We start from the raw sequence: 15,461 nt of genomic DNA, 5'->3' as shown, positions 1-15,461 counted from the left end.
TGGACTTCCAGAAGACAGGTGATAAGGTTCCACACAAAATATTATTAGCAGAAATTGGAGCACATGAAATTGAAGGGAACCATGTGACATGGGTCAGTAATTGGAATATTTAGTTAATGCCGAGTACAAACTGTGGGAGAGCAAAGGGATTTTGGTGTCCAGGTACACAAACCCCAAAAAGGCTAATGGAATGTTAGCCTTTATTTCAAGAGGGTTGGAATTCAAAATGGAGGACGTGATCCTTCATTTGTACAAACCCTTGGTCAGACCCTATCTGGAGTACTGCGTTCAGTTTTGGGCACCAATCCTCAGGAAAGACATATTGGCCTTGGAAGGGATACTGTAGTGTATGTACCTTTAAGAGAGAACTACTTTTACAGCTCCTGTATACTGTAGTACCGGCAGTGACCACACCTGTATATAAGCCTTGAGCAGGCATCTGTGCTGTTAGTTTTTAGACTACCCTCATCCAGTAAACACCTGTTGATTGTTGATCTGCAGTCTCCGTCTATTTATTGAAGAACACCATACCTTAAGATTCACGGATTCAACAGTGGCGACGAGGATGGGATTCGAATCTACCTGCAACTCTGCATTTCCTCCCAAGGATTCGCTCCGGGAGGACAGTGGAAGACAGTCGAGGCCAGAAGCACGGGCGTCGGCCACGAGCAACCGCCCAGTCGTCCGGCAGAGAGTGAACATCGCAGGGGAGGCTGTTGAGAGCTGGGCTTGGTTCTCCAGCCACGACGATCCACCAACAGGCTGGCAACAGGTACAGCGCAGACCCTTCCCGGACAGCGGCGGCTGGAGCCAACCGATGGCACAGAAAAGGCCGAGCAGCGTCGACGGGGTAAGAGAGAGGGTAAAGCGCACAGGGCGCAGCCGGGGGTTGAAGACCGAGCGGCGTCGACGGAAAACAAAAAGAGAGAGAGGGTAAAGCACAGCCGGGGTTCAGGACCGAGCGGCGGCAACGAGAGAGGCGCACAGGAGAACGCGCAGAGCGCAGCCAGGGCTCAAGGGCTGAGCAGCGTCCGCGGTGAAAGAGAAGTGCGGGAGACGCCATTTGAGCCGCGGAGAAGGGAGAGCGCGGGAGACGCCATTTTTGAAGCCGCAGCGGAGCAGAACGGCAAGCGTGGAGAAGAAGGGAGAGCGCGGGAGACGCCATTTCAGCCAGTCTAACCACACCCAGGGATGCTGAAGAGTGGCAGTGTCACAGCGTTCGACAATGAAGTCGAAGATTGGGCGACATATGTGGAACGCATTGAGGTGTACTGCAAGGCGAATGAAGTGCCAGATGCCAGAAAAGCACTGGTTTTGTTGAATTCCATGGGTGCAAAAACGTATGGCTTGCTGCGAAACCTAGTAACCCCAGAGAAGCCAGTGGATAAGGATTTCGAAAGCATAGTGGAAATCCGACAGGACCACTTAAACCCCACACCGCTGCTGATAGCAGAAAGATTTAAGTTCCACAAAAGGAACCAGCATAAAGACGAAAGTAATGCTGAGTATTTAACAGAACTGCACAAGCTATCGAAACACTGCCAGTTTGGAATGGGACTAGCAGATATGTTAAGGGACAAGTTTGTGTGTGGGCTTCAAAGTGAAGGAACCCAGAAACGGCTTCTATCAGAAAAGGATCTTACGCTGGACAAGGCTTTCAGCATGGCAGAATCACACGAAGCAGCCGCATGGGGACTGCAGAGATACAACGGAGACCGCAAGAATATGGCACCAATGAAATGTCATATGGAGCAGGGAAGTGTTATCGCTGTGGCAGAACAACACACGACCAGAAGGATTATTGGTTCAAGGACCAAGTGTGCAGACAGTGTGGAAAAGCAGGACACATAGCAAGAGTCTGCAGGTCAGGGAAGAAAACCAGCAGCAAGAAATCTCCACAGGAGAAGTACAAAAAGGTACATAAGGTGACGGACAGTGGTTCAGACGAACAGAAAAGTGATAAAGACTCCGGAAGCAAGGAGCTGGGTTGTCTGAAACTACATAATGTAATCAAAATGGAGGATCACCAGACTATCTGGGTCACGCTCAAGATAGACGGAGTCCAAGTGAAAATGGAATTGGACACAGGATCAGCCCTAACAGTCATAAACCGAAGGGACTACAAGCGGCTATTCTCAGATATACCCTTGAAAGTTACAGAGATTGTCTTGAAGACGTCAACGGGGCAAAAAGTCAACCCTAAAGGAAAAATAAGGGTGAACGTGATATACAACGGCCAGGAAATACCAAAAATGGACCTATATGTATTGCCAGATGGAGGACCACCACGACTAGGATGTGAATGGATCCGGAAGATACAATTAGATTGGCATTCCATACAGGCACTGAAGGTTGAGGCCAAAAAGGATGACGACGTCACACCCGGACGACTGTCAAAAATGCTAACTGACGCACAAGAAGTGTTCCAGGAGGGACTCGGAACACTAAAAGGCATAACAGCAACGATTAAAATAGAGGAAAATGCAAGCCCAAAGTTTTTTACGGCCAGACCGGTGTCTTATGCGATCCGCCCAGCCGTCGAAGCAGAGCTGGAAGGTTTGGAACGTTCAGGAGTACTGTCCAAAGTGGACTGGAGCGAGTGGGCTACACCCATCGTTCCTGTAATGAAGAGGTCTTTGAGTAATACGCCTGGGGAACCAAAGAAGGTTCGCATCTGTGGGGACTTTAAGGTGACAGTGAACCCAGTCCTTCACACGGTACAATATCCACTTCCGCGGATTGAAGATATTTTCGCCTCGCTATCTGGAGGAAAACGCTTCACTAAGATTGATCTGGCCCAGGCGTAGCTGCAAATGGAGGTAGAAGAAGCCTCGAAACAATACCTCACGATCAACACTCACAAAGGTCTCTACCAATACAACCGGCTGGTGTTCGGGGTAGCATCGGCTCCGACTATTTGGCAAAAGGGCAATGGATCAAGTCCTGCAAGGGATTCCAGGGACCCAGTGTTATTTGGACGACATCCTGGTCACGGGTGAAAATGACAGTGATCACCTCGCCAACCTGGAGAAGGTGCTCACAAGATTGAAGGAATATGGGCTACGAGCTAATCGCCAAAAGTGCGAGTTTTTCCAGAAGCAGATCTCGTATTGTGGCCATGTTATTGATGAAGAGGGGTTACATAAGTCCCCTGAAAAGATTGAGGCAGTAGTCAAGGCTCCAGCACCGGAAAATGTGTCACAACTGAGGTCGTTCCTCGGGCTGGTGAACTACTACCATAGGTTCTTACCAAATTTGTCTACAGTATTACACCCACTGAACACCCTACTGCAAACGGGGGTACCATGGAAGTGGAATGACAAATGTAAACGAGCTTTCCAGAAGTGCAAAGAATTGATCACATCAAAAGAGGTGTTGGCCCATTTCAACCCAGCACTACCAATTCGGTTGGCGTGTGATGCATCACCCTATGGTATTGGAGCGGTGCTGTCGCACAAATTCCCAGACGGGTTGGAGAGGCCAGTAGCCTTTGCGTCTCGGTCACTAACCTCAGCCGAGCGCAACTACGCCCAGATTGACAGGGAGGCCCTCAGCCTAGTATGGGGAGTAAAAAAATTCAACCACTATCTGCATGGGCAGAAGTTCACCTTGCTGACTGACCATCAACCACTTGTCTCCATCTTTAATCCAAAGAAGGGCGTCCCGGTGATGACTGCACAATGGCTACAAAGATGGTCCCTGTTTCTAGGGGCAAACCAATATGAAATAGAGTATAAGGGCACGAAACAGCATGGAAACGCTGATGGGCTATCACGCCTGCCACTGCCTACTGCGGAGGAAGCACCAGCAGTGGACCCTGTCGAAATATTTTATTCGTCGATAATTGAACGCTTACCAGTAACTAACGCGGATATCGAGAAGGAGACCCGAAATGATCCGACACTGTCTCGGGTATATGATTTGACGGTGAAGGGATGGCCAACACATGGCGACTCACTGTTGCCAGCATTCTCATCCAGAAGAGAACAGCTGTCAGTATGCCAGGGGACAGTGATGTGTGGATCCCGAGTGGTAATTCCACCCAAGTTAAGGGAGAGAGTGCTCATTGAGCTTCACGAAGGCCATCTGGGAGGGGTGAAAATGAAAAGCCTTGCTAGGGCTTATGTGTGGTGGCCGGGGATCGATCAACAAATCGACGACCTAACAAAGAGCTGCTCAGGATGCCAGAAGGTCCAAAATGCACCACCACATGCCCCTCTACACCCGTGGCCCTCCTCTCCATGGCAACAGGTGCATATTGATTTTGCTGGTCCATTCATGGACTCAATGTTCTTAATAGCAGTGGATGCGCACTTGAAATGGCCTGAGGTGATCAAAATGTCCTCCACCACTACGGAGAAAACGATTGCAGTCCTACGGACCATATTTGCCAGGAACGGCTTGCCAGAGCAGATTTGCTCTGATAACGGACCACAGTTTATGTCTGAAGAGTTTCGGAAATTTATGAGAAGGAATGGGGTAAGGCATTACACATCTGCCCCGTATCATCCAGCCACAAATGGATTGGCTGAGAGGTTCGTACAAATCTTTAAAAAGGCAGTAAGGGCCATGTGCGATGATGACATTCCACTACAGCATAAGGTGGACAATTTCCTGTTAGCCTACAGAAATGCGACACATGCAGTTACCAACCAGACCCCGGCCATGATGTTCTTTAACCGAAGGTTGAGATCTCGTCTGGATTTGCTCAGACCAAATGTGTGAAGAAATGTTGAGAATAAGCAATTCCAGCACATCAATGAGAAGCCGACAAGGAGCTTCAATGTAGGACAACCAGTCTTGGCCCGCGACTACCGAACAGAGAAATGGCAACCCGGAACGATTTGCACACGGCAGGGGCCACTAATGTACACAGTGGATGTCGGAGAGAACATTGTGAGACGCCATGTCGACCAGATCCTAGCGTCACAGGAACGAGTCAACCTCATGTCTCGCGTACCTGGGGATGAACCTGACATACCGGTAGCATCTACCCCAGAAACAGTAGCAGCGGAAACTGATGAACTAACCGACAACAGGGGGCCAGAATCGCCTCCGCACCAAGAACAAGACACTCAGGAAAGGCGCTATCCAGAAAGGATCAGGAAGCCGCCCCAAAGACTGAACCTATAAATGGACTATTTCAGTTAATGTGCATGTTAAAGTGTTAACTGTTATTTGAATGTTATGGTACTGTTCATCTAAAAGGGGAGGAATTATAGTGTATGTACCTTTAAGAGAGAACTACTTTTATAGCTCCTGTATACTGTAGTACCGGCAGTGACCACACTTGTATATAAGCCTTGAGCAGGCATCTGTACTGTTAGTTTTTAGACTACCCTCATCCAGATTGTTGATCTGCAGTCTCCGTCTATTTATTGAAGAACACCATACCTTAAGATTCACGGATTCAACAGATACAGCACAGATTTACCAGAATGATACCAGGGCTTAAAAGGTTAAATTATGAGGACAGTTTGCATAAACTTGGCTTGTATTTCCTTGAGTTTAGATGGTTGAGTGGGTGATCTATTTAGGTATTTTAAAGTGATAAAGGGATTGAATAGGGTAGATACAGAGAAACAATTTCCTCTGGTGGGGGAATCCAGACCAAGGGGGCATAATCTTAAAATTAGAGCTAGGCTATTTAGGAGTGAAATCAGGAAGCAGTTTTTCACACAAAGGGCAGTGAAAATCCAGAATTCACTCCTCTAAAAGGTCAACTGAAATTTTCAGGACTGAGATTGATAAATTTTAATAGGCAAGGGTATCAAGGGTTATCGAACAAACACATGTAAATAGAGTTGAGGTACAGATCAGCCATGGTCAAATTGTATGGCAGAACTGGTTAGAGGAGCTGAATGGCCCACTCTTGTTCCATTGTTCCTATACCACAAGTGATTATAGAGGCAGAGGCTAGAACATCATTTCAAAATAAATTGCATGAGTATTTGAAAAGAAAAATAGAAATGATTCCAGCAAAGGGCAGGGACATGATATTAGAGTAAATTAGAGTTGAACAGCTAATGCCAGCACAAGCACGATGTGCTGTAGATTCTATGGCCTTGATATTTACAGGGAGGCGGGGAGGGTGCGGGTGAGACCAAAAACAGCCGAAGACCCGGCAATTAAATTTTTTGAGCTCCATTTACCACCCAGCAGCCGGCCAAATGGACAGCCTGTCAGGGAGTTGGAGGGAACACCAGTGGTAGGAGGCCACTGCCAGGGACCCTTGGGGGCGGTCCACGGCAATCGAGAGGTCGGAGAGGCTGCAATCAGGAGGGGGCGGGGCAGAGGCCTGTGATTGGGAGGGGTTGGGGGAAGTCGGCAATCGGGGCTGGGGAGAGGAGGGCGGAAAGGCTTGCAATCGGGGCTGGAGGAGGCTGAAGGATTCCTTGTGGGACCTGGGGGGAACACTCCTGCTACACAATCTCAGTGTGATTACATATACGGGATACTTTATAGTTAGCTTGTGGCCATATCTGCCTCAAGGCTGTGATGAGGTCTGGTGGAACCTGAACTAAGAATCAACAAGCAGGTTAATGGTGAGTAGGTGCTCCTTTATGACACAGTTAATACTTTCTTCTTTCTTCTTTCTTCTATCACTTTGCTGATGATTGGGAGGAGATTGATGGGGTGCTATTTGACGTGATTAGATTTGTCTCAAGTTTTGTGGATAGGATGTACCTGGACAACTTTCCATTTGGGAAGATGCCCATGTCATGGCTGAACTGGTATAGCTTGGCTGGGCGGGGGAGTGGAGGAGTGGCTAGTTCTGGTGCACAGGTATTTAGCATTACAGTAGAGATGTTGTCAGGGCCTGTAGCCTCACTGTGTCCAGGGCACTTAGCTGCTCCTCAGTGTCATGGACACTGTCATTTATGATAGTGGTGGCAATTTTGGCTGAAAGTGTAACACTTCAGTCTTGTCTTGCACTGACAGGCTGGGCTCTCCCATAGTTGGGGACAATAATGTTCATGAAGCTTTCTCCTCCAGTTAGTTGTCTTAGATTATCCACCACCATTTTTGACTGGATATTGTAGGGATAGAGAGCTTTCTACAGATCTGTTGGTTGTGGGACCACTTAACTCTATAGCTGCTGCTTTTTGTTTAGCATGGGTAGCCCTGTGTTGTATCTGTTGTGTCCGTGTATAAGACACAGACTGCTGGAGAACGGTACAACAGGTGTTTAATAAACGTGGCTCACACTGGAACTGATCTGTACAGATTACTACTCAGTGCTATATACAGGTGTGGTCACTGCCGGTACTACAGTACACATGAGCTGTAAAACATAGTTCCCCCCTTAAAGGTATATACATTACAATTCCTCCCCTTTTAGATTAACAGTACCATAACACTCATTTAACAATTAAATATCAAACTAATTACAATTAACACTTTTAACATGCAACATTAGCTGAAAATAGTCTATTTATATATTCAGTCTTTGGGGAGGCTTCCTGATCCTTTCTGGATAGCGCCTTTCCCGAGTGTCTTGCTCTTGGTGCGGAGGCAATTCTGGCCCCCTGTCGTCGGTTGGTTCATCAGCTTCCGATGCTACTGTTTCTGGGGTAGATGCGACCTGTACGTCGGGTTCATCACCAGGTACGTATGGGCGAGGCATGGGGTTGACTTGTTCCTGTGACTCTAGGATCTGGTCAGCATGGCGTCTCACAATGCTTTCCCCAACGTCCACTGTGTACATTAGTGGGCCCTGCCGTGTGCATATCGTTCCTGGCTGCCATTTTTCTGTTCGGTAGTCGCGGGCCAAGACTGGTTGCCCTACATTGAAGCTCCTTGTTGGCTTCTCATGGATGTGCTGGAATTGCTTACTCTCAACATCTCTTCGTACGTTTGGTCTGAGCAAACCCAGGCGAGATCTTAACCTTCGGTTAAAGAATATCATGGCTGGGGCCTGGTTGGTGACTGCATGTGTCGCATTCCGGTAGGCGAACAGGAAATTGTCCACCTTGTGCTGCAGCGGAATGTTGTCATTGTACATAGCCTTTATTGCCTTCTTAAAGGTTTGTACGAACCTCTCAGCCAATCCATTTGTGGCTGGATGATACGGGGTGGATGTGTAATGCCTTACCCCATTCTTTTTCAAGAACCTCCGGAACTCTTCGGACACAAACTGTGGTCCGTTGTCGGAGCAAATCTGTTCTGGCAAGCCATTCCTGGCAAAAATGGTCCGTAGGACTGCAATAGTTTTCTCCGTGGTGGTGGAGGACATTTTGATGACCTCAGGCCATTTCGAGTGCGCATCCACGGCTATTAAAAACATTGAGTCCATGAATGGACCAGCAAAATCAATATGCACCCGTTGCCATGGAGATGAGGGCCACTCCCATGGGTGTAGAGGGGCCTGTGGTGGTGCATTTTGGACTTTCTGGCATCCTGAGCAGCTCTTGGTCAGGTCCTCGATTTGTTTATCGATTCCCGGCCACCACACATAAGCCCTGGCTAGGCTTTTCATTTTTACCCCTCCCAGATGACCCTCATGAATCTCATTGAGCACTCTATCCCTTAACTTGGGTGGAATTACCACTTGGGATCCACACATCAAGGGCCCCGGCACACTGACAGCTGTTCTCTCCTTGTCGAGAATGCTGGCAACAGTGATTTGCCATGTGCTGGCCATCCCTTCACCGTCAAATCATATACCCGAGACAGTGTCGGGTCATTTCGGGTTTCCTTTTCGATACAAGCGTTAGTTACCGGTAGGTATTCAACTATAGTCGAATGGAATATTTCGACAGGATCCACTGCTGGTGCTTCCTCCACAGTAGGCAGTGGCAGGCGTGATAGCCCATCAGCATTTCCATGCTGTTTCGTGCCCTTATATTCAATCTCATAGTGGTGCGCCCCTAGAAAAAGTGACCATCTTTGTAGTCGTTGCGCAGTCATCACCGGAACGCCCTTCTTCGGATTAAAAATGGAGACAAGAGGCTGGCGATCAGTCAGCAGGGTGAATTTCTGCCCGTGCAGATAGTGATTGAACTTTTTCACTCCCCACACTAGGCTGAGGGCCTCCCTGTCAATCTGGGCATAGTTACGCTTGGCTGAGGTTAGTGATCGTGACGCAAAGGCTATTGGCATCTCTGAGCCGTCCGAGAATTTGTGCGACAGCACCGCTCCAATGCCGTAGGGTGACGCATCACATGCCAACCGAATTGGTAATGCTGGGTTGTAATGGGCCAATACCTCTTTCGATGTGATTAGTGTTTTGCTCTTCTGGAAAGCTCATCTACATTCGTCACTCCACTTCCATGGCACCCCAGTTTGCAGTAGGGTGTTCAGTGGGTGTAGTATTGTAGACAAATTTGGCAAGAACTTATGGTAGTAGTTTACCAGCCCGAGGAACGACCTCAGTTGTGACACATTTTCCGGTGCTGGAGCCTTGCCTACTGCCTCAATCTTCTCTGGGGACTTATGTAACCCCTCTTTATCGATAACGTGGCCACAATACGAGATCTGTTTTCTAAAAAACTCGCATTTGGGGCGGTTAGCTCGGAGCCCATATTCCTGCAATCTAGTGAGCACCTGCTCCAGGTTGGCAAGGTGATCACTGTCATTTTCGCCCGTGACCAGGATGTCGTCCAAATAACACTGGGTCCCTGGGATCCCTTGCAGGACTTGTTCCATTGCCCTCTGCCAAATAGCCGGAGCTGATGCTACCCCGAATACCAGCCGGTTGTATTGGTAGAGACCTTTATGGGTGTTGATTGTGAAGTATTTTTTTGATGCTTCTTCTACCTCCATTTGCAGATACGCCTGGGCCAGATCAATCTTAGTGAAGCGTTTCCCTCCAGATAGCGAGGCGAAAATATCTTCAATCCGCGGAAGTGGATATTGTACGGTGTGAAGGACCGGGTTCACTGTTACCTTAAAGTCCCCACAGATGCGAACCTTCCTTGGTTCCCCAGGCGTGCTGCTCAACGACTTTTTCATCACAGGGACGATGGGTGTAGCCCACTCGCTCCAGTCTCCCTTGGACAGTACACCCGAACGTTTCAGACTCTCCAGCTCTGCTTCGATGGCTGGGCGGATTGCATAAAAAATTTTGGGCTTGCATTTTCTTCAATTTTAATCGTCACTGTCATGCCTTTTAGTGTACCGAGTCCTTGCTGGAACACTTCTTTCGCGTCAGTTAGGATCTTTGACAGTCGCCCAGGTGTGACGTCGTCATCCTTTTTGTCAGCCACAGTCAGTGCCTGTATGGAATGCCAATCCAGTTGTATTTTCCGGATCCATTCACGTCCCAGTAATGGTGGTCATCCATCTTGCAATACATACAGGTCTAGTTTTGGTGTTTCCTTACCGTTATATATAACGGTCACCCTTATTTTTCTTTTGGGGTAGACTTTTTGTCCCATGTACGTCTTCAAAATAATTTTTTTGTCTCTCAAGGGTATGTGTGAGAATAGCCGCTCATAGTCCCGTCGGTTTATGACTGTTAGGGCTGATCCTGTGTCCAATTCCATCTTTACCTGGACTCCTGCTATCTTGAGAGTGACCCAAATGGTTCGGTGATCCTCCGTTGTGATCACATTATGTAGTTTCAGACAACTCAGTTCCCTGCTTTCGGAGTCGTTATCACTCTTTTGTTCGTCTGAACTATTCTCCATCATCTTATGTACCTTCTTGTACTTTCCTTTGGTAGGTTTCTTATTGCTGGTTTTCGTTCCCGACCTGCAGACTCGTGCTATGTGTCCTACTTTTCCACACTGTCTGCACACTTTGTCTTTGAACCAGCAATCATTCTGGTCGTGTGTTGTTCTGCCGCAGCGATAGCACTTCTCTGTTCCATATGGCATTTCGTTTGTGCCATATTCTTGCGGTCTCTGTTGTATCTCTGCAGCGCCCCGTGCTGCTGCTTCATATGATACCACAATGCTGAAAGCCTTTTCCAGCGTAAGGTCCTTTTCAAATAAAAGCCGTTTCTGGGTTCCTTCACTTTGAAGCCCACACACAAACTTCTCCCTTAAGGTATCTGCCAGTCCCGCTCCAAACTGGCAGTGTTTCGATAGTTTGCGCAGTTCTGTTAAATAATCAGCATTGCTTTCATCCTTATGCTGGTTCCGTTTGTGAAACTTGAATCTTTCTGCTATCAGCAGCGGTGTGGGGTTTAAATGTTCCTGTAGTATCGTTACTATGTCTTCAAAACTCTTTTCCATTGGCTTCGTTGGGGTTACTAGATTTTGTAATAAACCATACGTCTTTGCACCCATTAAATTTAACAATACCAACGCTTTCTTGTCATCTGACACCTCATTTGCCTTGCAGTATACCTCTATTCGTTCGACATATGTAGTCCAATCTTCGACTTCATTGTCAAATGCGGTGATACTGCCACTCTTCGGCATTTTGGGTGTGGTTTAAAATGGCGCCTCCCAATGGCTTAAAATGGCATCTCCCGCGCTTTCCTTCCTCCCCCGCTGCTGCCAACGCCGCTCCCGGCGGTTCTCGTGGCAATGGCGGCGCCCTGTAGGTTTCGCGCGCTTCTCCTGCGCTGCTGCCAACGCCGCTCTCGGCAGTCCTCGTGGCAATGGCAGCGCCTCACGGGTTTCTGCGCGTCTCTCTCTCCCTCTCTTCGACGCTGCTCAGCCCCTGAACACCGGCTGCGCCCTGTGCGCTCTGCCCTCTCTCTCGCTCTCTCCCCCGTCGACGCTGCTCGGCCCTTTGCTGTGCCGCTCGGTCGGGCTCTAGCCCGCCGCTGTCCGGGAAGGGTCTGCGCACTACCTGTTGCCAGCCCGTTTCGCTGGACCACCTCGCCTGGCTCTCGACAGCCTCCCCCGCAACTCTCGAGTCTCTGCTGGATGACTGGGCGGTTGCCCTTGATCGACGCCCGAGTCTCTGGCCTTGACCTCCAATCCACTGATCTCCAGGAACGAATCCCCGGGAGGTGATGCAGAGTTACAGGTAGGTTCGAACTTGCCTTGTCGCCAATGTTATGTCCGTGTATAATAAGACACAGACTGCAGGAGAACGGTACAACAGGTGTTTACTAAACGTGGCTCACACTGGAACTGATCTGTACAGATTACTACTCAGTGTTATATACAGGTGTGGTCACTGCCGGTACTGCAGTATACATGAGCTGTAAAAGATAGTTCCCCCCTTAAAAGGTATATACATTACAGTAGCTTCACTAGGTTGATGCCTAATTCTAAGGTATGGCTGATGCTGCTCTTGGCATGTCTTTCTAAACTTCCCATTTAACCATAGTTGATCTTACAGCTTGATGGTGATGGAGGAGTGAGAGATGCATCAGCCATGATGTTACTAGTTGTGGTGTTATACAATATTGTGGTGGTGCTGCTGCTGATGGCCACCAGCACCTACTGGATGCCCAGTTTTTGTCTGCTAGATTTGTCCTTAGTCTGTCCGATAAAGCATGACAATAATGTCACATACGATGGAGGATATCCTCACTGCAAAGATAAAAGTTTGTCTCTGCAAGTACTGTGTGGTGGTCACTCCTGCCAATGCTATGATGGGCAGATGTGTCTGCAACAGGTAGACTGGTGAGAACAAGTTTAAGTACGTGACTCCCTCATATTGGTTCTTTCACCATCTGACGCAAGCCCAGTCTGGCAGCTATGTCCTTCAGAACTCGACCATTTCAGTAAGTGGTGATAATACTGAGTCACTCTTAGTAGTGGACATTGAAGACCTCCACCCATAGAATAACGTGAAACAATGGGCTTCTCGATAGGAATTCTGACATTTTGATGTTTTCAGGAAGAAGAGGAGGAGTAACAGAGGGACATTAGTCAGCTCGGGTTGCAGCTCAGGAGCACTGTGCATTCCCGCCATTATCCACAGAGAGTGAGGTGGCAAGGCACAGTGGTTTGCAAGATAGTTTTTAAAGAGTAGGGCTGTAGTGGCTAAAAAATCAGACTCAAAGGGTGGAGCAGAGGGAGTGGGTACAAACAGTAATTTAGGGTTCAGAGGAACCGATTCTGCAGACTGGAATGTGTGGCTGGAGATAAATCCCCATATAGGGTAGGGTAAGGCCTCAGAAGGATTTGAAAGTGAGGATGAGGATCTTGAAATTCATCTGCTGATGCACAGGAACCAGTGGATCTGGGAGATGATATGGGTGATTGATGTACAGGACTTTGTGTGGGAGAGGACTCAGGGTGCAGAGTTCCAGGTTAGGTAAGGCAAGGTAGCAAAGAGAGCATTTAAGAAATTGATAAAGATAATCAAAGAGTGTATTAGGGTTTTAGCAGTAGAGGAGGTGAGGCACTGATATGAGTGAATGATGTTCGAGAGGTGGAAGAAGGTGATGTTTGTGATGTACCAGTGTGGTGTTAAAAGGACACCTCAGGATCGAATAGAATGCTAATATTGCACACCAAAGAGTACAACCTATATGGTCAGCCAGGGAGGGTAGTGGAGTGGGACCAGAAGCATGTGGGTCCTGATGGAATCCAAACGGGATGGCTTCTGTTTTACCAGTGTTGAACTGTATGAAGTCTTGGCACATCCAGACTTGATATCAGACAGGCAGTTAAATAGCTGTAGCATATAGAAGATGAATAGGAGCAGAACAAAGATGGAGCCCCAGGGTACACTGGAGGGGCACATTTTTCTAGCATGTGAGGAGCAACCACGTAGGAAAACGTAGTGACCGAACTGGCATAGTTAGGAGTAGAACATGTGAGAGTGGTGCCATGGAGGGGAACCATACAGGAGAACCAGTGGAAGAGAATGGAGTGGTCAACATTGTTGAAGGCAACAGAGAGGTCCAGTAAGACAAGGGAGGACAGCAAGCTACAATCTCGGTCACGTGAAATGTCACTGGTAACTTTGAACAAGGCGAAAAAGTGGGTTCAATTAACTTGAATAGAGAGTGCTGAGGGAGGTGAGTAGGTAATTGGGTGGCAATACAGTACACCTGAATGTACTTAAGATCATAGTTTTCGGTGGACCACAAATGTCACCTGAAAATTTTACATCATAATGACCGAGTACATTTTGCAAAGTCAATTCAAATTGATTTAAGACTGTAAAGACATTTATGCAAGAAATATATCAGCTCATCTGCCGCACCTATATGTACTATACACTTGATCAGATTTTAAAGTATTTCAGTAATTTTTGCTGACAAAATTTAAAGCAATCTACTTATGATCCGCCTGTGTGTTTGGGGAGTCATTTTGAATTAGTAATTGAATTCACCTGGACATTATCAAAACAAATTTACTGTAAATACTGAATTTATCATGTAGCCTAGGAGGCGATAACCTGTTTGTTCAAAGGGATAACAATGTTGGATGTTCAATTCACAGGTAAAACAAAAAACTTACTGCCTTGTTTGCAAATAATCAAAAAATATTTTCATTGCACTATACTTACTGGTTTAAGATTAGGGTAGAGCATCTGAGGTCTATCAATTCCAGAGAGGTCAAATCCATCTTCCTTTCGTTGAACGTCAATATAATATTTTCTAAATGTAACAACGAGAGAAAGACAGAGCAATTTTGCTACTGACGTTTGCTACGAACCCGAAATAATACAGTACAATAAGCATTTTTTTTTTTTTTTTTTAAAAGGTTCCGCCATGTATTTTACTTGTAATCTTTGTAAATTTAGTACAATGAAATAAAATATTAAATGGTCAAATTGCTTCTATACCGAAGTTAATTCAACATTTTGAACTGGTTTACTTTCAAATAATAAGGAAATATGGCTTGAGTTTTAGTGCTACGAGTCACATTTTAATATATGTGAACATCTAAATTCCTTCAGTCGCCTCTCTTAACTCTTTTCCCAATTCCGGCTCATGGCCACTCCACACCCTGGGGTGCAATTTCCTGTGTATTAGCACCAGAGACACGCTTAATTGGGAAGTACAGAAAATACCTGACGTAAAAGATCGAGCAAACTCGAGCTTAAGTGTGTTACACACATAATGATGATTGCACTAATTTCCTCCATCTTTTACGCCCGTCTATTGATTCTTGTGCCTGGAAACATTGGTCTGAATTTTCACAGGAAAAAACGGGTGGATTGGAGGCGGGGGTGGGTTGGTTGGGGGGAGGGAAGTGAAAGTTGTAAAATTCTAAAACACGCCCCCAACCCGCCCCCGTTCACCTTTTACTCAGGCGGGACGTAGGGCAGGCAGCCAACCTGCTGATGAGAGGTGGGTTGGCAATTTAAATATGATAATGAGGCCTGAAGCCTCTACTTTAACCTGCTGTATAGGTTTTACTGCAGGCGGCCGGGGATCCCGGACCACGGAATTCCTGGTAGCTGCAACGAGGCGGCCACAGCCTCGGAGAGCCAATCCTTGTGGGCTGGGAGGAGCAGGAGTGCTTCCCCCCGGCCTCCCAAGCTCCCCACTGGGATCGCGACTCAGCTCCACGGTTGGAGATCAGATCCTGCCCCGGGGGATCGGACCCCCCCCCAACCACCATCCTGGGCCCAGCACCTACCTGGTCCTGTGG

The 15,461-nt window shown here is 47.5% G+C and overlaps 1 protein-coding gene across 1 annotated transcript in view; it reads right to left on the bottom strand.

Moving 5' to 3' along the window:
- LOC147110641 (uncharacterized) overlaps positions 1–15,461 on the bottom strand; it is a 180,457-nt gene that overhangs the window by 159,287 nt on the left and 5,709 nt on the right. Inside the window, exon 2 of the mRNA XM_086000826.1 lies at positions 14,371–14,461. Within this exon, the coding sequence (XP_085856952.1) occupies positions 14,371–14,461 (91 nt within the window). The remainder of the gene's footprint in view (positions 1–14,370; positions 14,462–15,461) is intronic.

Source organism: Somniosus microcephalus, chromosome 11, assembly GCF_052327205.1.
Source record: "Somniosus microcephalus isolate GS21.2 chromosome 11, FLI_Smic_1.0, whole genome shotgun sequence".
Lineage (NCBI taxonomy): Eukaryota > Metazoa > Chordata > Chondrichthyes > Squaliformes > Somniosidae > Somniosus > Somniosus microcephalus.
The sequence above is the reverse complement of the archived record's forward strand: the minus strand, read 5'-3'. Positions and strand labels throughout refer to the sequence as shown.